Consider the following 21,751-nt stretch of genomic DNA (forward strand, 5'->3'; position numbering starts at 1 on the left):
ATTATATGAAGAAATTTGAGTATCAATGGTGTAAAATTAAAATCCAACTAAAACAAACTATATTAAAGTTCTGTTTGTGACAGATTGCACAGTGAGACAAGAGGTTTGATTCTTGCAGTTGAAGTAAAGACAAGAAGAAAAGAAAACAAAAGAAAAGATTACACACACTACTCATATACAACTATAACTACCAAGTGCCCCTAAAACAATGAGAAGCTTCACTTTTCTCACGTCAACAAATTGTTATAGCTCCACAAAACATACCATTTGAGAAAAAGAGATACCATGTAAGAGTGGTGTCAAGAATATAATTACATAAATATTGTTGCCTTAGGCAAACTCATTTGGATTGATGGAATCATTCTGCACTGAAGTTGATGAATCTGGCTCATGTGTATTGTCATAAGCTATATCTGGAGATTGCAACTTTGATCCTTGAGGAGAATACCACATTGGCTTCGGAGGAAATGGGATAGAATCAAGTAGTCCTTCTAACATTTCTATCACTCTTTTCATGGACGGTCTATCCGATGGATTTCTTTGTATACACCACATGCCTACTAAAATAATCTTCTTTACCAAATCATTTTCATTCTCTGTGTTTGTCAAGCATCTTGTTGAAAGATTATCTTGCTCCAGTTCCTTGTAAATCCATTCTGTAAAGTATATTTCACTAGTACGTGTATCTTTATCATTATAATTCTCTTTTCCTCCAATTACTTCAAGAATTAACTTCCCATAACTATACACATCAGATTTGTGAGAAACTCGAGAAACTCCACTGTATATCTGATTATATACTTCTGGTGCAACATATCCCACTGTTCCTCTTGCATACTGTAGAGATACAATACTCTCCTTCTTTGTGCATATTTTAGCTAATCCAAAGTCAGCAATTTTAGGACAAAAATCTACATCCAAAAGAATATTTTGAGGTTTAATATCAAGATGTAAAATCTTGGTACTACATCCCCAATGTAAATATTCTAATCCTCGAGCAATGCCAATTATAATTTGATAGAGTCTGCTCCAATCCAATTTTGATGCTTTTTCATCAATAAATTTATCTAAAGAACCATTTGGCATGAATTCATAAATCAAAGCTCTCTTATTTGTCTCATAACAAAATCCTAAAAATGGGACAATATTCACATGAGACGTGCTATTAATACTTGCCACCTCGTTTATGAATTCTTCTCCATTAAATTCTTCTCCATTCCCTTTAGACTCTTTCAATATCTTCACTGCTACGTGACGACCGTCACTTAAACTTCCTTTATATACAACACCAAATCCTCCTTGTCCTAATTTCTCACCAAAGAAATTGGTCATCCTTTTCACCTGCGAATAACTATATCGTTTTTGCACCATAAACCCATAACTTTGTATCAAATCCTCAACATTGCGATCAACAATTGTTTTCTTGAACATGATTTTCTGTAACCTCTTGCTTTTGTAAATAACCACCACACATGTTATCAAAATTCCAACACTGGCTGCTGATAAGCCTGCACGTATATAATGCAAGGAAGTGGATACCAATTACAAACAATAATTTAAATCTTTTGAGAAAAAAATCAATTAGTTTGATAATACTAAAGCAAAGGATCAACAAAATTTTTTAAGTATGTTAGCATGATAAAATCTAATTAGATTCTTTAAATACCTGTCCAAAATATTATTAAGAATAAAGGACAAAAACAGATATGAAATTATGTAAAAAAAAAATACTGTAAAGTAAATGTTGATTCATATAATAAATATAACAAGAAGTGAACATGAAATGAGAAGATGATTTAATTATATTTTATTACATAATTTATACATATTAAAAATTATTAACATTGAAGATATATAGTATTTTATATAAAATTTTGAGAGTAAAGTATTATTTTGGTCTACAACATTTGTACTGAATTCTAATTTGGTTCCTAACATTTAAATATTTTATTTCAATTCCAACAACTTTTAAAGGTCCTATTTCAATTCTAAAAAAGTTTTAAGTGAGTTCAATATTGTCTCACCATTAAACTTACAAACAACTTGCATATTAAAGAGTCAATAACATTCAATTTCAGTATGTAAGTAAAATCGATCGACCAAAGATCACTAATATAAAAATGTTTTCTTTGATTTTAAAGCGTTGACTATTAATTGTTAGAATTTTGAATTTTAATTTGTACAAAAAGAAAATGGAGGAGAAGAAGTGTTATTCGAAGGTTTTAGTTATGTTTTTTTAACACATAAAAAAAGATATGACTTAACTAGTAACTTATAAACGTTCACGTCACTCATTCTGTTAACTATTATTGTCAAATTTAAAGGTAGGACCACATTTAAAACTTTTTGAGATAAAAATAGAATGTTTGAATCATTTAGGACCAAATTAGAATTTGACCCAAACGTTGAGGATTAAAATAGTACTTTATTCAATTTTTAATATATGTTTATTGTATTTAATTAGTACTTTATTAATTGTAATAATAAATAAGAATTTTTTAATTTTTTTTAAATTTTTTTATTAAAAGATGATTGATTAATTTTTATCTTTTGGTAAATTATTAGAATTGCTAACATGGCATCATTAACACAAAAAAAAATATTACTTTAACTTATTATAAAAAAATTGGTTACAACTTTATATGTTATAAATAGATAAATAAAGAGCTATGTTATAGATAGATAGCTAATTTGTGCGTATAAACGAAATGAATAATTGTTAAATATGTTTTACAAATTTATAAAAAAAAAATTATAGTATTTATCTTTTAAGTAAATTAAATAATTAAAAACGATCATTTCAAATTAAAACTTGTTATGCTATACGTGAAGGTAGGTGGAAGTACCTGTAATCAAAGCTGTTGGGATTCGCCCATTAGAAGCAAGCACAGGAAAATCATTGCCTGTGGCAATAAAATTGACCTTTGGTGAGAATTTGGGAATATTTCCAGCAAGGTGATTGTTAGAGACATTCACAACCTCAAGTTCATGCAATGTTGTCAATCCTTCAGGTATTTCACCTGTCAAATTATTCCCATCCAAATACAATTTCCGCAAATCTGTTAAATTGGCGAATGCAGGTGAGATTGTGCCCGTCAATTTTAGATTTGATAAATTGACCATTCTGATCTTGTTTTTGTCATCACATGTAATGAAACTCCAGTTTTTACAGGCATTATTTCCTCTCCATGTACGGGCCAAGAGAATTGGATAGTTGAATTTTGCAGCAATTTGAAGCAAAATGGTCACTTTGTGATCACAAGGTCCTGGATCTTTGTGACAGAAGCCATTTGTGGTGTTAACACCAAGATTCACATTCTCCTCAGGATAAATGGCAAATTCGGGCAAAGGACCTTGCAAAAAGTTATTGTTCAAAGAAATACGTTGCAGCAAATCGAGTGTTGTTAGAGAATCTGGAACTACCCCTGTTAATTGATTGTAACCAAGTTGTAAATCTTGTAAAGCAGCGCAATGAGACATGTCAGGAATAGGTCCTGTAAACGAGTTCCCTTGAAGCCAGACTTGAGATAAGTCGAGCATGTTTGAAAGGACATCAATCGGACCCGAAAACCCGTTACCCTTCTGGTTATTGAGATGCAAGGTGGCAATCTTGGTCCCTCCGAAAGACTCTGGCAAGACACCGCTGAGGTTGTTGTTGGAAAGAAGAACAGTCTCCATACTTGGCAAGGAGTGAAATATTTCTGGTAGAGAGCCCATGACATTTGTAGCAGTAAGATTGAGGTCTTTCAGTTGTGTGGAGTGAGTCAAGTTGGGGAAGGTCCATGGTGTAAGGTTGGTGTTGTTTCCCAAGTTGAGACTCACCAAACCGGGTAGACCTTGGAAGCAACCTTGGGGGATGAAGCTAAGGTGGTTGTTAGAGAGTGAAACTTCGTTCAAATCTGGGAAGAAATGAGACAAGTTTGGTAGGGATCCCATGAGATTTGTAGCCTCGAGGTAGAGGTAGGAGAGTTGCAATGAGGAATGAGTCAAATCGAGGGGGAAGGTCCATGGTGGGAGGTTGGTGTTGTTGGCCAAAGAGAGGACATACAAACTGGTTAGGTTGTGGAAGCAACCCTCAGGGATGGAGGAGAGGTTGTTGTTAGAGAGATCAAGCCGGCTCATACTCGGGAAGGAATGGGATATGTTTGGTAAGGAGCCCATGAGATTCGTAGAAGAGAGGTGGAGGAAACGGAGTTGGGAGGAGTGAGCAGTCAAATCGGTAGGAAAGTTCCACGGTGGGAGGTTGGTGTTGTTGGTCAACCACAAGGACAGCAAAGTAGTAAGACCATGGAAGCAACCATGAGGGATGGAGGTGAAGTTGTTGTTGTGGAGGTACACTAGTTGGAGGAAGGAGAGGTTGGCGAGAGAGGGAACAGGGCCACTGAGATTATTGTGGGAGAGATCGAGTACCGTGAGTTGGGAGAGGGAGTCGTTGAGGCCTGCAGGAACTGTTCCCGTCAGAGACATTGATCTGAGCTCGATCTCTTTAATCCTTCCACTTTGATGGTTGCAACTCACGCCTCTCCACTGGCACATGTAGGTGGTGTTGGACCAGGCAGGGGGTTTGAGTGCATTCATCAGCTTCAACATGTATGCACCTTCACCATCACTATCGATAGACTCCACACAACCCATGCACACCACAATCATACACAAACTAATAATAATACTTCCATTTTTGCATCTTGATTTCAGGTATGCCATAGATGATGAACAAACAACTTGTTACCTTTCACTACGTCGATGCTCAATCACACACATTAAGCACCAACACATATAATAATAATGAATGAAACAACTCCAAACTTCAATTAACAATATTCTATTTGCAAAAGAAAAAAAATATTGATTTAATTTTTATATATTAATATTATTATTATCAGATAACATTGTAATTCTCATTCATTATTTTGCACTAATTCACATTCTCATCTTCCTATATTTAAACGATAAAAAAATCTATAACCAAATACATGTATTGTTTAACTTATTTTTAATTTATATTTTATATTTTAATATGTAATTTTTGTTAGTGACTAATTTTATTAGCTGATTAAGTGTACATCAAAATTAATTATTAAAATTAATTACTATATATTTGTGTATCAATATATATATACTGTTTAACTTATTTTTAATGTATATTTTATTTTTTAACATGAATTTTATTATAATTTTGCTACTTTTTATTTTAGTATAAATTTAATTTTAGTTTGTATTTTTTATTAGTATCTTTATAAAATATAAAATAATTAAATATTGTGTTTGATTGAAAAAAATATAATTTATTACAGGTAGAGTCAGTAAGATCGGATAGCGAACTTTAGAGTGCAAATAGAGTTAGAGTTAAGAGATTCTCAACTCACAAATAGAATAGAGTTGAGTTTAGAGTGCAAATAGAGTTAGAGTTAAAAGATTCTCAACTCACAAATAGAATAGAGTTGAGTTTTATAGAAAATTTAAATTTGCGAGCAGGGTTAGGGTGGAGTTTAAACGACTTCATCCTACTCTACCCATTACCCAATACTCATTGCTACTAAATTCATTGGACTAACAATTTTGCCTCTAAAATTAAATTTTGGGTTAAACGAATTAGCTAACTCGAAAAAATAATGAATTAAACCGGACGGCATATTTATCTTTTTGTATCGTTAAAAAAAATAATAAACGAATCAATTCAATAAATTAATGGAATTGATCATAAATAATCCGATTAAAAATTTTAATCCCTTAAATAAATCAGAATTAAATAGGTCAACTCGTTTATTGTGTATACTTAGGTGGTAGAACTTAAATAGGATGAATTATACGGTAAAGATGTAAGTTTACAGATCTTTCCTTTTATGGGATGAAAGAGAAATTAAAAAAGGTAGGATCTACACTTAAAATAATAAAAAATAACTATAAAAAGAATTTATTTTCTCTCTTTATACCACTTTAATCGTATAGTAGAGTGTCCCCTTAAATAAATATTGAATTGGTCCATTTGCCAGTCTTATAATCTTATTCATTGTTAGCTCTAATTATTCTTTAAGGTCACATTGTTAGCCGTGGCTGACCTGTATTTTATTGTATTTCGCCTACTAAAGTCATCTCAAAAGTATGCATTATCAATTTATCATTTTGGGACCACATTGTATTTATCATCTTTGTTTTATTTTACGGGAAATTTTTTTTTTTCCTTTTTGATCATGAAAGTATGCATCGTTATTGTTGTGGACGTTTGTGGTGGAAATGTGGAACAAAAGAGAAATAAACGTGCAGCACAAAAATATATGCATTATCGGTATAATTAAGTATAAAAGATGGAGGGTAATTTATTTTCTAATTGGTGCACAAAGATTTCCCTTATCCATTCTTTTTTCTTTTAATTTTAATTTTTAGTGCAGGGAAATGGTCAATTGCATGTGTTGTATCTTCCATTGATGGTAAAGCTAAGGAAAAACCAGTTATATCGATGGTGATCAGAAAAAAGAAAAGCTTACGTGCAAAATGTGCAGATCGCTGAAGCTAGTTTCCTTTTCGTTTTCTTAGCTTACTTTTTATATCATCAATGTGCAAACAATAAAGAGCAGGACAAGAAATGCTGTGAATTTTCCAACCAGAGAGTAATAATAAGCCGCTTAAAAAAAAAAAAAAAATCATACTTCAAATCTCTATATTGCTGAAATTTAAAATGAATTTATTATATCACCAATTTTATAGTATCTATCATTTAGTGTCGAATTTTTATTGAATTTATTTTTTATATTTAAAATTTATTAATTTTTATATTTTTAAATTAAATTTTAACTTTGCAAAATGATAAGATAGTTAAACAAAATTAAAGAGACAATACAAGACACGAAATTTCAAAGAAAAGAATCGTAATTGAGACTCATAAACGTATTGTAAATTTAGCTTGACTTATATATATAGAATATACGTAATACGTGTATATAGAAATTTAAATATTCAACATAGTACTTTTAAAAAAAAAATATCAATATTATTAAACATTATTTCTACATAACAAACAGAGTAGCCATCATAGAAAAATTGAAGGATAGACAAAAAGAGAGATAGAGAAAAAGACAACAATGACTTAGAATATTATTTTTGGACTTTTTTGAGACATAATGTATGTAAGATACAATACAATTGTTAAACGTATTCCATGAAAGAGACAATATTAGAGACTCACACTAACGTAGTGTTTGGGATGATTTTTTTTTTTTTTTTTGTCGGTTTGAGATAGTTTACTTGACTTATATACAGAACAAAATTATTGTAATATTCTTTTTATGTATTATAGGAAGAAATTTGAGAATCAATGTGTAAAATCCAACTAAAATATACTATATTAAAGAGTTTTGTTTGTGACAGATTTTAAAGTGAGGCAGGGGTTTAATTTTTGTAGTTGAAGTAATTAATAAGAACTAGAAGAAGAAAAAAAAAGAAAGAAAATATTAACTCATATAGCAAGGCATTGAATCTTCAGTTGTTTAGTTATAGCAAGCAAACCACACAGCTCATGTACAACTACAGGTGCCTCTAACACAATGAGAAACTTCACTTTTCTCAGGTCAACAAGTTCTTATAGCTCCACAAAACATACCACTTAAAAAAAAAAAGATACCATGTAAGAGTGGTGTCAAGAGTATAATGAGAAATATCTTACACAACAATTACATAAATTTTGTTACCTTAGGCAGATTCATTTGGATTGATGGAATCATTCTGCATTGAAGTTGAAGAATCTGTTTTATGTGTATTGTCATAAGCTATATCTGGAGATTGTAACTTTGATTCTTGGGGAGAATACCACATTGGCTTTGGAGGAAATGGGATAGAATCAAGTGATCCTTCTAACATTTCTATCACTCTTTTTATGGACGGTCTGTCCGAAGGATTTCTTTGTATACACCACATGCTTACCAAAATAATCTTTTTTACCAAATCATTATTTTCATCCTCTATGTCCATCAAGCATTTTGCTGGAAGATTATCTTGTTCGAGCTCCTTATAAATCCAATCTGTAAAGAATGTTTCACTGGCACGAGAATCTTTACTATTATAATTCTTTTTTCCTCCGACTACTACAAGAATCAACTTTCCATAACTATACACATCGGATTTGTGAGAAATTCGAGAAACTCCACCATACATTTGATTATATACTTCAGGTGCAATATATCCTGGAGTTCCTCTTGCACACTGTAAAGATACGATGCTCTCTTTCTTTGTGCATATTTTAGCTAGTCCAAAATCAGCAATTTTAGGAACAAATTCCTCATCCAAAAGAATATTTTGAGGTTTAATATCAAGATGTAAAATTTTGGTGCTACATCCCCAATGTAAATATTCTATCCCACGAGCAATACCAATTATAACTTGATAGAGTATATTCCAATCCAATTTGCATACTGCATTAAACGATGCCCTTTCATCAATAAATTTATCTAAAGAACCATTTGGCATGAATTCATAAATCAATGCTCTTTTATTTGGCTCATAACAAAATCCTAAAAATGGGACAATATTCACATGGGATGTTCTATTAATACTTGCAACCTCATTTATAAATTCTTCTCCATTAGTTTTACACTCTTTTAATATCTTCACTGCTACTTGACGACCATCACTTAAACTTCCTTTGTATACGACACCAAAGGCTCCTTTTCCTAGTTCCTCACGAAATGAATTAGTCATCTTTTTTACCTGTGAATAACTATATCGTTTTTGCACCATAAACCCATGACTTTGTATCAAATCCTCAACATTGTGATCAACAATTGTTTTCTTGAACAGGATTTTCTGTAACCTCTTGCTTTTATAAATAACCGCAGCACATGTTACCAAAATTCCAACACTGGCTGCTGATAAGCCTGTACGTATATATGCAAGGAACAAAGTGGAGATCAATTACAAACAATAATTTGAATATAATCCTTTGAGAAAAATTCTTAAGAAACATGGACCAAAAAATCAATCACTCATGACTGTTTATATTGATGAGCTGGTCAAACTTTAAAAATGATTCTACAAGTTAGATATTTAAATAATAAAGTAAAGGATCAACAAAAATTCTTTAACTGATGAGTTACCATGATGAAATCCAATTTGAAAAGTGTTTCATGCATTTGATTTCTATACATTCTAGTACTCTATTATGCATATTAATTTATTATTATTTATATAATATTTGTCTAATTTTTTAAACAATTTAAAAATCTTGAAATCTCTGTATATACATAAAAGAAGGGGAAAAAAAATCTCAAGCATGTCCCACTAATTAAATAAATCTATATGTACATGCATGGACCAGCAAATAATGACATATATAGCATTCTATATCATAAATCACTCATTTATGACTAAACCACTGAAAAAAATTATTAATTCTATAACTGAACTGATAATATAATCGTATATAGCAATAATGATTGTACTTACCTGCAATCAAGGAAAGTGAGAATGGAGCTTTAGATGGAGCAACTGTGGTTGGCTGAGAAGCATTGATGAGCAGAACATTACCCTTAGTATTGAGAGTGACATCAGGTGAGAAATGGGGTATGTTCCCTGACAGATTGTTATTGGAAACATCAAGAATCTTAAGTTGAGGTAGATCTGTTAAGCTCTCTGGTATTGGACCGCTCAAATTATTTCCACTGAGATACAACTCCCTCAAATCAGTTAAGTTTGTAAATGCCGGAGAAATGGTCCCTGTCAAATTCTGTTTGGTCAAATTCAGGGTTCTGATCTTGTTCTCTACGCACACAACAAAACTCCAGTTTTGACATGGATTGTTTCCTCGCCAAGATCTCGCCAACAAGAGAGGATACCCAAAATCCGCAGCAATTTGAAGCAAAGTGGTGACTTGCTTATCACAAGGCCCTGCATGGTCTAAACAGAACCCATTATTGCTGGTGTTGACATCAGTAAAAGAGGATTGAAACACAGGCAATGGACCCTGAAAATAGTTTCTCTCCAAATGGACTGAAATCATGGAGAGATTCATCAAGGAAGGTGGAACTAAACCAGTTAACAAGTTATCTTGAAGATCCAGATAACCCAAGTTGGTGCAATTGGAAAAATGAGGCAGGGGACCAGTGAGCTTGTTGTTAGAGAGGAAAAGAGAGTACAAGCTTGGGAAGGAAGTGCATATGTCTTCCGGTAAGGTGCCAATAAGATTTGTAGCGTCCAGTCGGAGGCCTTGGAGTTTGGAGGAAGACTGAAGCAAATCAAGAGGGAAACTCCAGGGTGGGAGGTTGATGTTGTTACTTAGAGTGAGGGTTTCCAAACTGGAAAGACCCTGAAAGCAATGATGAGGGATGGAGGTGAAGTTGTTGTTGTCGAGTTGAACCTCTGTGAGCGTGGAGAGGCCGGCGAGAGAGGGAAGAGGCCCCGAGAGAGAGTTGTTGTCTAGAAGAAGATGGTTGAGTTGGGTGAGGGTGTTGTTGAGATCTGAAGGGATTGTGCCGGTGAGGGACATTGAAGAGAGTTTAAGAGCGTAGACTTTGCCCTCCTTACTGCACTCTACGCCATTCCAATTGCAGACATATGTGTCTTCGGACCAGTTGGAGGGAGCTGGCTTCAGAGCTTTCAGAAGCTTCCACAAGTAGCCAGCTTCTGGATCTCGAGCTTCTTGCAAATCGGAGTGGACGCACAAGATGAACAAGAAGAAGATGACTATAGCAAAATTGGTAAAACCAACTTCAGATTTTAATATTATTCTGGGAGCCATTCGATTTAATTTGAGGTTTGAGGCACCAATAATGTAGCATGCAGCAACATAACATACATATTTTAACAAACAACCCAACTTCAAATCTCTGGTAATATTAAGTTGACTAGCGGTGACTATGCCCAGCCAATAAACAAAGAACACGTCTAGCATAGCTGGGATAATTAAGTTTCAGCCTAATAAAGTTTTCTACTTAACACTTAATTACGGAAATGGATCATCTCCAGTGAAAAAAACACTTGAGAGAATAAAGTGTGATGTTTCACCTTTAATTCTCTGAGTGGAACCAAAATTAAATAGAAGAGAAAAAGTAATGAAGAGTTAGATTACACATTGAACAACATCTAGTCTTTTTTTTCACGGCAGATCCACTCCCAGACATTACTACTCTTCAAAAGTGGCCATTAATCATTCAATCGAGGTAGTGTCACGGTGACACATGTCTGTTGTTTGGTTTGGTGAGACACAAATTTTTGATGGACACAGGAGGATACGGATGGACACGGAGACACTAAATTTGTGTACCTCCAATTTGATGAGACACTGAGACACAACTTGTGAGACACTAATTTTTTACTCTTTTACCTTTATTCAATTTTTAAATTTTCAAAATTTATCCTCTTATCTCTTCAAATATTTCTTCTTTTATTTTCTCTTTTAGATTTTACAACTAAATTTGTTCCCCATTTTTTTCAAAAAAAATTATACATTTAACTTTTTATTTATTTAAATTTTAATTAATCTTTGATAAATTTTAGGCTTTGGTTTTCTATTTTTTTTAAAAAAAAAACTGTATATTTAATATTTGAATGATAATTTGAAATGATATTAAAAGAAAAAAAATACGAAAAGAAATAAAAATTTAATTGTAATGACATATGTAGCGTTTGAGGTGATGGATATGTAGTGGTGTTGATAAAATTGTGGTTAAATGAAGGGTAATTCAGTCTTTTTTAAATATTTGTGTCTTATTCATTATTTTTACCAAACACAAATATTTTATGTCTATGTCTTTAATGTTTATGTCTCATCCTATACATCAACCAAACGGAGCCTCAAGTTACACCAAAATTAAAGTAGTGTGGATTATTGCTTTATTTTCTTGTGCTTTAATAAAGACACTTTCATCAATTATTAGGGCATACATTGACCTATGCATGCATGCATACCCCACACGATGATTCAATCATACGTGTTTATTAATTGGCCACTTTTTTTACGGTATGTTTGTTAGAGACTTTGAATTACCTTAGATGTTAGAACTATTTTTTTTAAATAAAAAAGTTATTCCGATCCATATATATTTACTAATGAATACTACAAAAAACTTGGAAACCTAAGTTATTCTAATCTCTATTCAGAAAATAATTTGTTTTCAGCAAAAAATTTCATTTATTTTATTTTTTTAATAGTTATTTTTAGGATATTCATTAATGAAAGTGTTGTATGTCATGACTTTGTGTCTACCGTCTTCTCCTGTTGATTATAGTTCCAACAAGAGATAATAAGCAAGTTAGAACGTTCATTGGATTCCTTCAATAATTCAGTTATTAATATCACATCACTACTATATATATCAATGTTCTTGTTTCTTGGTGGGTGTGTTACTTTTAAAAAGAAAATCTTGATTAATATGGAATATATATCTCACTAATTACTATGTCAGTCCCACCATTTGCATTATGTGAAGTGAGCGAAATAAGACATACACATGTCCAAAGTTATTTTAAAAAATATATTCAAAGTGTTAGTGGAATACACAGCTTTCTAAAGTGTTTAAAGTATATATAAAATTAAAGTTGGAAGGACATGTAAAAGTAAAAGTATTCAAGTCATAAAGAAGATAAAGGAAGACATGATGGCATGAATGCTACTATGCTACTACCAAATATTGCATTTGGGGTTGGTTGGTGTTGGACCAACCGTGGGGAGCTCTCAACCATCGGGGAGATTTCGCCGCAAAATACCGCGGGACACGCCGTCCGAACCACCTTTATCGGGTCTGATACCACTTGTTGGGTAGGCCAACCGTAGAGAGATCTTAACTACCGGAGAAATTTCGGGGAGGAATCAAGTGAGAGAACATAAGATAGGATGACACCACATCCAACTCAAAATCTTAAGGTGTCAAGTTAATGGGTCTCTCATCTTATAAACTCCTCACTCTTCCTTGCTTTCTTTGATGTGGGACTAATTTCAACACTCCTCACACTTGCAACACTAACAGTTGGAATCTATTGCATTCCTACTGCAGTGTTCATCTTTGTGATTTTGGTCATCAAGAATTATATTTGGAGTCTCAATATTGGACATAATGCACAATAATGTACTTATGAAGGTGGTTATAATAATTTGTCTAGAATATGAAAACTGGAGGAACAAGCATTGTACTTCCATGTAATATGGTTTATCATTATATCAACGCCATTAATCCCATTATGGCCTTATAAATGTACATAAATAATTAAATGTACACAAATAAAATAACATGTATATCCCTTAGATTATTCATTTATGATGGATGGTAATTTCAAATTAAATATTCAGATTTGTTACTTAAAAATAAAATGACCGAATAAAAAATAGGCAGAGTATTAGAAAGTATTGTGGAGATGCAAGACATTAGAGCTAATCAACTTCATTCCCCTATTGAATATATAGTTATTAAAAGTATACTATATATTGAAACTATATTGTTTAAAATTTGATTTATATAATTGATATAATCATTGTGCAACAGGAGAAGTTTATAAAAAAATTGGCAGAAGTTCAAGTCCAACATGCCGAGACTCAAGCATAGGGAATGGAGCTATCACTAATTGATGAAAACTTGATTTGGGAGGAAGTATGTAGTGGGCAAAAGAAGAGTCGAGTTTACAGAAAATGGTCATTCTTTTCTAGCTCTATCAAGTCTGAAACCACTTCTACTAATTCTGTATCTGAAAGAGCACTTAGAAATTAAAATTCTGTTCCTGATTTGCGAGAATAGATTCATAATCTCAATGAAGAGCTTTTTCAGCGTGTTACTCAACAAACAGATGAGCGTATTAGTAAGTTGTTAGATACACGCTTGGTTCCTTTGGAAAAGACTCAAAAGAAGTTAAAAAAGTTGGAACGGATAATTGGAAAGGCCAAAAGAAAAGCTGAAACAGAAGAGATGGAATGAGACTTATGTTAGTTATTATGAGAATGTTAGAGCGTCAAGTAGTTCAAGTGCAGTTCCACTACCACCCACCGTCGCCACCCTCAGTGTCTTCGGATGAGGACTATGATGATGATGAAGATGAAGATGACACTGAAGACTATAGCTGATAGTTTTAGCATGGTTGAACAATATACTAGGAATTATAGTCGATGATCAATACACTTTGTTTATGTTTTGAATTATATTGACTTGCTTGTTTATAGTACTTTTCTTTTAGTTTGATAATACGATGAATTTGTTTATTTTTTGAAATATTATAAATATTTGAATACAAATTAGATAAAAATTTGTATTAATTTTATATTTATTTTGAATGAAAATAAGTTTATTTTGTAATTATAAAAAATTAAACAACTTATTGACACATCAACCAATCAAAATTGACACATCATAAAAAATAAATTATATATTATTTTAGAGAGAGTAATCAATCCTAATAAGTTGTCCTTTATAACTTATTGAATTTGAATTGCCATTAAGAATTAATTAACCAGTTGTTTGATGTTTATTAGCTTATCCAATGGCAAATGGATATATATATGAATTTAAAATTTGTCAACTGTAGTGGCGTTGGTTCCTAAGAATCACTAAACAAAAATAAATTAAACATGATGAATGCATGAAAAGGAACAAGGAAAACAATTGAGACTACCATGGATTCATTTAAAATGGATTTGAGAAATTATTGTGTAGTGTTGTGATACTTGACAAAAAAAATTAAATGATCACATGTTCTTTGATTTTAGTGGACGAATTACTTGGTTTCTACTTCATTGGAACAGGAAACAAGTTGCAATTAGATTTTAGATAAATTATCTCTAATTCTTTCATCCTGTGTTTGGATTTTTTTTATATATATATATATTTTAGCTTTTATTTTTTTATTTTTTTTTGTCTAGAATCGATTAATAAATAATTGAGTGATTTGGGAAGAAGAAAAAATTAGACTTTTTAAAAATCTCTTGTAATTTATAAAAATGGTTTTATTAGGATTGAATGATTTGATTTTTAAAACTAAGTTACTAGATGGTTAATGTTTATTATGATAATACAATTGAATTCCTCAAATAATTATTAAACAAGTCATAGAGAGTAATTTATTCTTTATTTATGAGATAATTGATTAGAAATTATATATATATATATATATATATAAATTAACATCAGTAATTAATTTAATTCCCTACCTGCTAATAAGTTGCTGTTGCCTTTTATTTCATTTGGTAGTAGCATTCATGCCATCATATTTTTTTTTTAGGAAAAGTATGAAAAATCAATAGAATATTTGTATAATGTATACAATGGAGGATTAGGGAGTATTAGAGATATAATCATTAGTGTTACTTTTTACCATCAATTGAAGCTTTTGGGATGAGTGGTATCATGACATGATTAAGCTTTTGGAAAGATGTATTCTTTATTACAGACATATTTTTGGTTACCGACGAAATTAGGATTGATTACTCTCTCTAAAATAATTAAAATAATCATTATATTTTTGGAAAGATGTATTCTTTATAATCATTAGGATTGATTACTCTCTCTAAAATAAGTTTATTTTGTAATTTTGATTGGTTGATGTCTCTTCTCCTTCACACTCGGCTCCGGATTTTCTTCGACAGCTCCCTTCTCCATCCTCTTCCTTCTTTTCCTCCACGGCGCCCTGCCAAGGTCACCGCAGTATTCGTCGCGCGCCTCACCCAGCCGAGTAGAACGTCGTCGCGTCAGAGAGCGTCGCCGTCTTCCTCGTTCCAGAGAGCATCGCCGTCTTTCTCGTTCTTCATCACCGTCGTCAGCCTCTCCCTTTCGGTAACTCCCCCTCTGTGATTTCTTTTAATTATTATAGCACTGTAGTGATTTCTGTAATTAATGGGATTTACTTTAATTTCTGTGATTTTATATTCGTTGTTGTTAATTTTGTCAATTCTTGCTTTAATCCAAAGTCTGCCTTAATGTCTGCAATCAAGAAGACTAACATTCAATTTTTTTTATGATTCATCAAGAATGGAGCAAAATGTAATAATCCTGGTTGGCTAATTACCTTGTGGTTGGTCTTGAACCAATCACCAATGAACAAAGTGAAATCACTAGCAGGGTTTGGATAAGGGATTGGGATGACAGATCTGTGATAGATATTGAGTCCTCCAAATCCTCCAGCGGCTTTGTGAAATGCAGTTGATGGAAAGTAGGAAAAGGTGCCAATCTGATCCTTGGTTTGAAACTTGTATGTGTAGTTTGAGTTTGGAGGAATGGCACAGTTTGTTCCCAACACTCCATCTTGCCATGAGTTCTTCTTTTGCTTAATGCCATTCCTAAATATGTTTTTTGCTTCTTTTTTTTTTTATTTGTGTTCAGAAAAATATTCCTGGCATTGTTGCTGCCATGAATTATCTTCCCACCTATTTATGCCTTGTATAAATTTTATTAATCATGACCTAATAATGTGATTTGACTATCATCATCTTATGCTTAATAAATTTACCTCTCTTGCACCAGCTATGCTTTAGGTCATCTCAAATTAATGTTGGAACTTGCAGTTTAAAGCATTATTTTGGGTTATCATCTTGTGGTTTGACTATTATCATCTTGTTTGTTATCTGCCATAAGCATGATCTGTTATTTTCTATACACACTTGTCTATTTAATTGCAGGCATTGGTGAAGATGATGGCTGTTTGATGTACCTATCATCGAATTACTGCAAGTGCCTATAATCTTTTAGATGTGGTTCTTTACCAAGCAACTTATGGTAATCATGTGAAGATTCTGTTATATTTGCTTCTCATGTAGTGTAGAAAGTAGAGTCTATCCATCATTATTGTTGCCAATGAACTTGTTCGAGTTTTGCTTATTTAGGCCACAATATATCAGCAAAAGGTGGTCGATATAAATGAGAGGGAGCTTGGGCTTGATCATCCTGACACAATAAAAAGCTATGGGGACCTTTCTGTCTTTTACTATCGTATGCAACAATACGAGCTCGCTTTGAAGTAGGTTACAATGACTCTCCTCTTCAAAATGGTTTAGATGCCTATGCCATGAAGAATTTCTGTTGATTGTTGTATTCAGGGCACCAAAAAACTGTGACTCTTTTAATGCAGTGTGTCAGATCTTCTGGATTTTATAAGTCCCGAGCTTGATTCTAATGGAAATGAACAAGCTCAGAGAAAACAGCAGCGTGGGAAGGTTCTCTGCCAAATTTTTACATGGTGTTACCTTATATATTTGACATTAATTGCTTTATTATTATAAACTGCTGCTACCTTTGTTTTGTAAAATTTTCTATTGTATTGCCTCATTATGCAAGTTGTCGTTTATATCTCTAATCTTTTAGATACTTCTACCAATAAGTGAACAAAACCTTCAACGTGAAGATGCACCAAGCAATGTGGGTGTTGTCTATAATGGCTTGGAATATGCTACTGGTACGGCAGAAAACAAAACAAAAGAAAGATCTGGCATGGTGGATTATGAAGTTATGAACGAAAATGGCAATAATGTCCCTATGTATAGTCCACCTACCAGTGTCAAGTGAATCTATTCACCAGGAGGAGACATCATCAGATGAGGGCTGGCAAGAAGCCAATTCAAAAGGGCGATCTAGGAACAAATTTTTCTTTTCTATTTAATAAAATAAAAAAGGAATTGAACTATAACCACATAATTAACAAGGTTCTTTTTTTACTTTACACTCTGCATAAAGAAAAACAGAGAAAATACAATGAAAAGCCAGCATCTTAATTATATAATGATATATATTTTTTATAATTAAGATCAATGATTAAAAATCATTAAAACATCAGGATATCGATACATTTTAAAATTCTTATTTGATTTATCCGTGATTTTTTTAACATAATTGACTGTGTGCTTTCATCATTGCTTTCTCATCTGAATTAATTAATTATGTAAAATACATTCATATTAACATCTTAATATTTGTTCATAAACGTTTATCACCATTCAATAATTCATATCTTTTAGGTGTCGTGAATAAAATATACAAATGATAGCTTTACATGTCAAAGACCCTCTGCTCAAGTATAGTATACACCTATCCCCCGGTCAATTTTAAACATTTATTTTTCCTTTTCTAATTAAATAAAATAAATTTAGAGATGAGATAATTTTGTAAAAGAGAGGAGAGAGAGAGTTGAAAGAAAACAAAAAGAAGTCTTCATATACAAATCCATACATTTGATTTAGAAAGCAATCAACGATAGAAAAGGACTGTTGCTTTTATCACTGTCTATTACTTTAATTAGAAGTACACTTATGAAGATAATAAGCAAGGCCAAGGTTTTGTAAATCTAGCTCTAAGAGCATCACTAATTGGCAAGTTTGTCAATATATGCTTCAATTTCTTGTCACCCTTTTCCTCTTTTCTAATAGCATATTTTCTTTCTAATGATAAACTTATCATCTCTGGCAGCAACTGTATTAGACCTTGGAGACTCATTTAGCCATAGACCATAGTTTCCTTTGCAGAAATGATATATGTATTATTGTCATCTTTTTTCTCCTTATGATATGGCTCATCTAAATTAATTAAAAATTTGAGAGCTGATCAAACATTAATCAAAGTCCTATCAGCATACAGTTCTATAGAAATTATTGAGCCTAAAAGAAAAGTGATAAAGTGCATCACTCAACTTCTCCATACTCGAGTCCTTCCTTGTAGAAAAATTTCATTGCTTCTAAAATTAAGAAGGATCTTGTGGTCAAACTTGGACTTTTCCACCAATAAACACACTGTCCAAAGGTCAAAAGTAGATATTGCCTTCTGTTATGCCCCAATTGTTATGTGCTAGTGTCATATCCCGTTGCCCAAATAGGTACATAGTAGATCAAGATTACAAGGACAAATGAGGCACACATTGTGATAATGGCATACACATAGGCTCTCCAAGGATGATTGCTTTCTTTCATTGCATTGAACTCAGCTGCAAAAGTTGAGGCAGTACTCAAACACCCCAAGAGACCTAACTGTGTTCCGATTACAATAGTGTCACAATCTTTGGTATTGACCTACAAAATTTGTAATGAGAAAAATGAGTTTTTCTTTTATTTTTGCAATGTGAAATTGGTTTCTCTTTATCTAAAGCTAAACTTTATATCACAAACCCTTTATAGACTTCGTACCAGCCATCGAATATCACATCAATCACACTACAACTTTTTTGTGAATGACTCATATGAATCCACCTTTAGAGGTTGTTGAAGATTTGGATTTGTAACAATAAAATCTTTACGTCAGGAATATATTGATGTACAAATGATTCTAATTTGCTATTTCTTGTATGTTTAACACAGTACTTTTGATGGTTGTACTAACCTTTTTTTGTACATTCATAAATTAATGTATCTAGACACAATTTTAACAATTTCTCAATTGTATCTAATTTAATTGCAATCCTATTACTATTATTAGGTTAGAGATTAGCAAATGCAGCAAATATTGGAGCACTGGGAGACAGAGCAGCACAAAAGAAACTTACTGCTTCCTTTACGGTGGAAAGTGCAGCCATTACACAAGCAGCTGATACATTGGCAATAAGAGTTCCAAATGGCATCCATTTAAACAACCCTGCCCTTCCTAATCCACGACGGTTGAGCCGAGCTAAGAACCATCGAATCCACATGCCTACAGGTCAAACCATGCAAGCGAACCATAACTCGGCACCACTTCCACCATTCTTGAACTTAGCCTTCACCAGTGCACCACTCACACCCCATAATATTCCTAAAATCACCAATATCGGCTGTTATATTCTTTCAACCTTCTAATAACTTGTACTGCAATATTTGTTTTTTTAGAATTTATATAATTGATAAAACTTGTATTGCAATTTCAAGCAGTAAGTGAGATAGATTATTAGATTTCTGGCACTAATATACAAATGTTCTATTCATGTCAGGAGAAGGATGCAAAGGATATTGAGATTCTAAATATTAGATGGGAAATTTTTGAGCTGATGATGAGGTCTAATAAATTCTGCAGCCATATCTTTTATATAAACTTTCTAGTAGTTTTTGAGCAACTAATATTCTTTTTATTTGATCGATGACCAGATTTATATACACGATCGACTGAAATCACTCTAGATATAGCTCAAGACCTTCTCCAAACAGCTGATCAATATCTATTAGAAGGACTTAAGAGGCTCTGTGAATACACAATTGCAAAGGTGAGCTAGCAAGTCTTGCATATGGCTGCAGTAATATTAGATTATAGATACAGAAAGTGGCAAAACCACTATCCAAATAACCAAACCCACCACAACTTATGTACAATCCCTCACAAGACCTAAACTTCGTGTTGGATTTAGACAACAAAGCCATTTAATTTTGCTAAAGCTGTTTGTTGCAGCCTATAATAATTGAAAGTCAAAACTAGTAACTGAGCTCTTCTTATCTGCCATCCTTGAGTAGTTAAGTTTGGCATTGATAGGGTTTAAAGTTTTTCCTTTTTCAGCCTCTACACACTCAATAAATAAAAAGAATGAATCAGAGATCTAACCAAAGCCAAGACCATCATAGGAAGTTTGTCTATAGGTATCCAAATCCATAATGTAATGGTTTCAATTTCTAGTTACACCACCCCCTTCTTCAAAGGCAACAAGAACACATCAAATTTGGGAATGCTTTTTCTTTTCTTTTCTGCTTAATCCAACAACGAGAGAAATTAAAGTGTTTAAAAGACTATATAAACATGGAAAATCACATGAACTAGAACCTGAAACTTGTTACACATACATCATAAAATCGTCAACAATATTTGATTATTTGAAATTGATTGATGTTAACAAATTTAAAGAATAAACAAAACATCTTCCATGTTTTTAACCACCAATTAGGCATCAGTGTCTTAAGATTCAACCTTTATATCCAAATACATCCTTGTCAATTAGATTGTTCAGAAACAAGAATAATAATAATGCAATCACACACTTTAGTTCATACTATGCATTGTATTTGTCTTTTTTAGCTCAAACGATGCAAAATTATTTGTAAAGAGACAAGAGGGCCAACACAAGCATGCCACAAATTCTATTATTTGTAAAGAGACAAGAGGGCCAACACAAGCATGCCACAAATTCTGAAGTCAAAGTCTTTCTTACAGAGAGGATGTTACCGGAAGGGAGAGGCTCACGACGGTGATGATGAACGAGGAAGACGGCGACGCCCTCTGACACGACAACGTTCTCCTCAGCCGGATGAGGCGCGCAACGAATGCTGTGGTGACAGGGCGCCGTGGAGGAAGCTTCTTCGTCTTCTTTACTGGAGAGAAGAGAGAGTGCGAAGAGAAGAGAGGGAGACAGAGAAGAGATACGAAGGTTCTGGGAGAAACCTAGGAAAAGAAAGAACAAAGTGATATTTTTTTTGTATTTTTTAAATTTATTTATTTTTTTGGTATGAATGAATGATTAAAGTTTATGAAAGTTGTTAATAAGATTGAAATAATTTTTTTTAGTATAGATAAATAATTAAATGTGTTTTTGTTTTTGTTTTTTAAATTTTAAAACTATAAAATTAAACAATTTAATTCAATTTAATTAATTTAAAAAGATAATTATTTAAAAAAGGGTATTTAAGTCTTTTAAAAAATTAAATAAAAAATATTATTTTTATTTTTATTAAATTATAAGGATATTTTAGTAAAATTAGTGATATAATATATATTTTCTTTTAAAAAAATTAAATGTCGACGTGGAAAATAAATTTCACATGACTTATTGTTATTTGTCCATATATTAAACGTATCGGTACGTATGAATTTATGATCGTACCGTAGCAAACACCATATATATAATTACTAAC

The 21,751-nt window shown here is 32.4% G+C and overlaps 2 protein-coding genes and 1 long non-coding RNA gene across 4 annotated transcripts; 1 reads left to right on the top strand and 2 right to left on the bottom strand.

The window, feature by feature from the left end:
- Nucleotides 1-36: 36 nt before the first annotated feature.
- LOC112798221 (receptor-like kinase TMK4) lies at nucleotides 37-4,784 on the bottom strand. Its single transcript, XM_025841443.3, has 2 exons — nucleotides 2,847-4,784; nucleotides 37-1,508 (listed from the first exon to the last, which is right to left on the bottom strand). The coding sequence occupies exons 1-2, from the start codon at nucleotides 4,702-4,704 to the stop codon at nucleotides 331-333; spliced, it is 3,036 nt and encodes a 1,011-aa protein (XP_025697228.2). The 5' UTR covers nucleotides 4,705-4,784; the 3' UTR covers nucleotides 37-330.
- A 2,664-nt stretch (nucleotides 4,785-7,448) lies between these two features.
- On the bottom strand, nucleotides 7,449-10,894 carry LOC112798219 (receptor-like kinase TMK4). Of its 2 annotated transcripts, XM_072215651.1 has the most exons (3): nucleotides 9,436-10,865; nucleotides 7,686-8,867; nucleotides 7,449-7,599 (listed from the first exon to the last, which is right to left on the bottom strand). In XM_072215651.1, the coding sequence occupies exons 1-2, from the start codon at nucleotides 10,724-10,726 to the stop codon at nucleotides 7,687-7,689; spliced, it is 2,472 nt and encodes an 823-aa protein (XP_072071752.1). In that variant the 5' UTR covers nucleotides 10,727-10,865; the 3' UTR covers nucleotides 7,449-7,599; nucleotide 7,686. The 2 variants fall into 2 exon arrangements, with proteins under 2 accessions (XP_072071752.1, XP_025697225.2); XM_025841440.3 differs by having other exon boundaries at nucleotides 7,449-8,867; nucleotides 9,436-10,894.
- A 4,582-nt stretch (nucleotides 10,895-15,476) lies between these two features.
- Nucleotides 15,477-21,264, top strand: LOC112798229 (uncharacterized). Its single transcript, XR_011871673.1, has 7 exons — nucleotides 15,477-15,740; nucleotides 15,935-16,126; nucleotides 16,583-16,679; nucleotides 16,787-16,920; nucleotides 17,032-19,913; nucleotides 20,003-20,118; nucleotides 20,919-21,264. It is a non-coding gene; the product is annotated as an uncharacterized lncRNA (long non-coding RNA).
- Nucleotides 21,265-21,751: the final 487 nt, after the last annotated feature.

Source organism: Arachis hypogaea, chromosome 14 (genome assembly GCF_003086295.3).
Source record: "Arachis hypogaea cultivar Tifrunner chromosome 14, arahy.Tifrunner.gnm2.J5K5, whole genome shotgun sequence".
Lineage (NCBI taxonomy): Eukaryota > Viridiplantae > Streptophyta > Magnoliopsida > Fabales > Fabaceae > Arachis > Arachis hypogaea.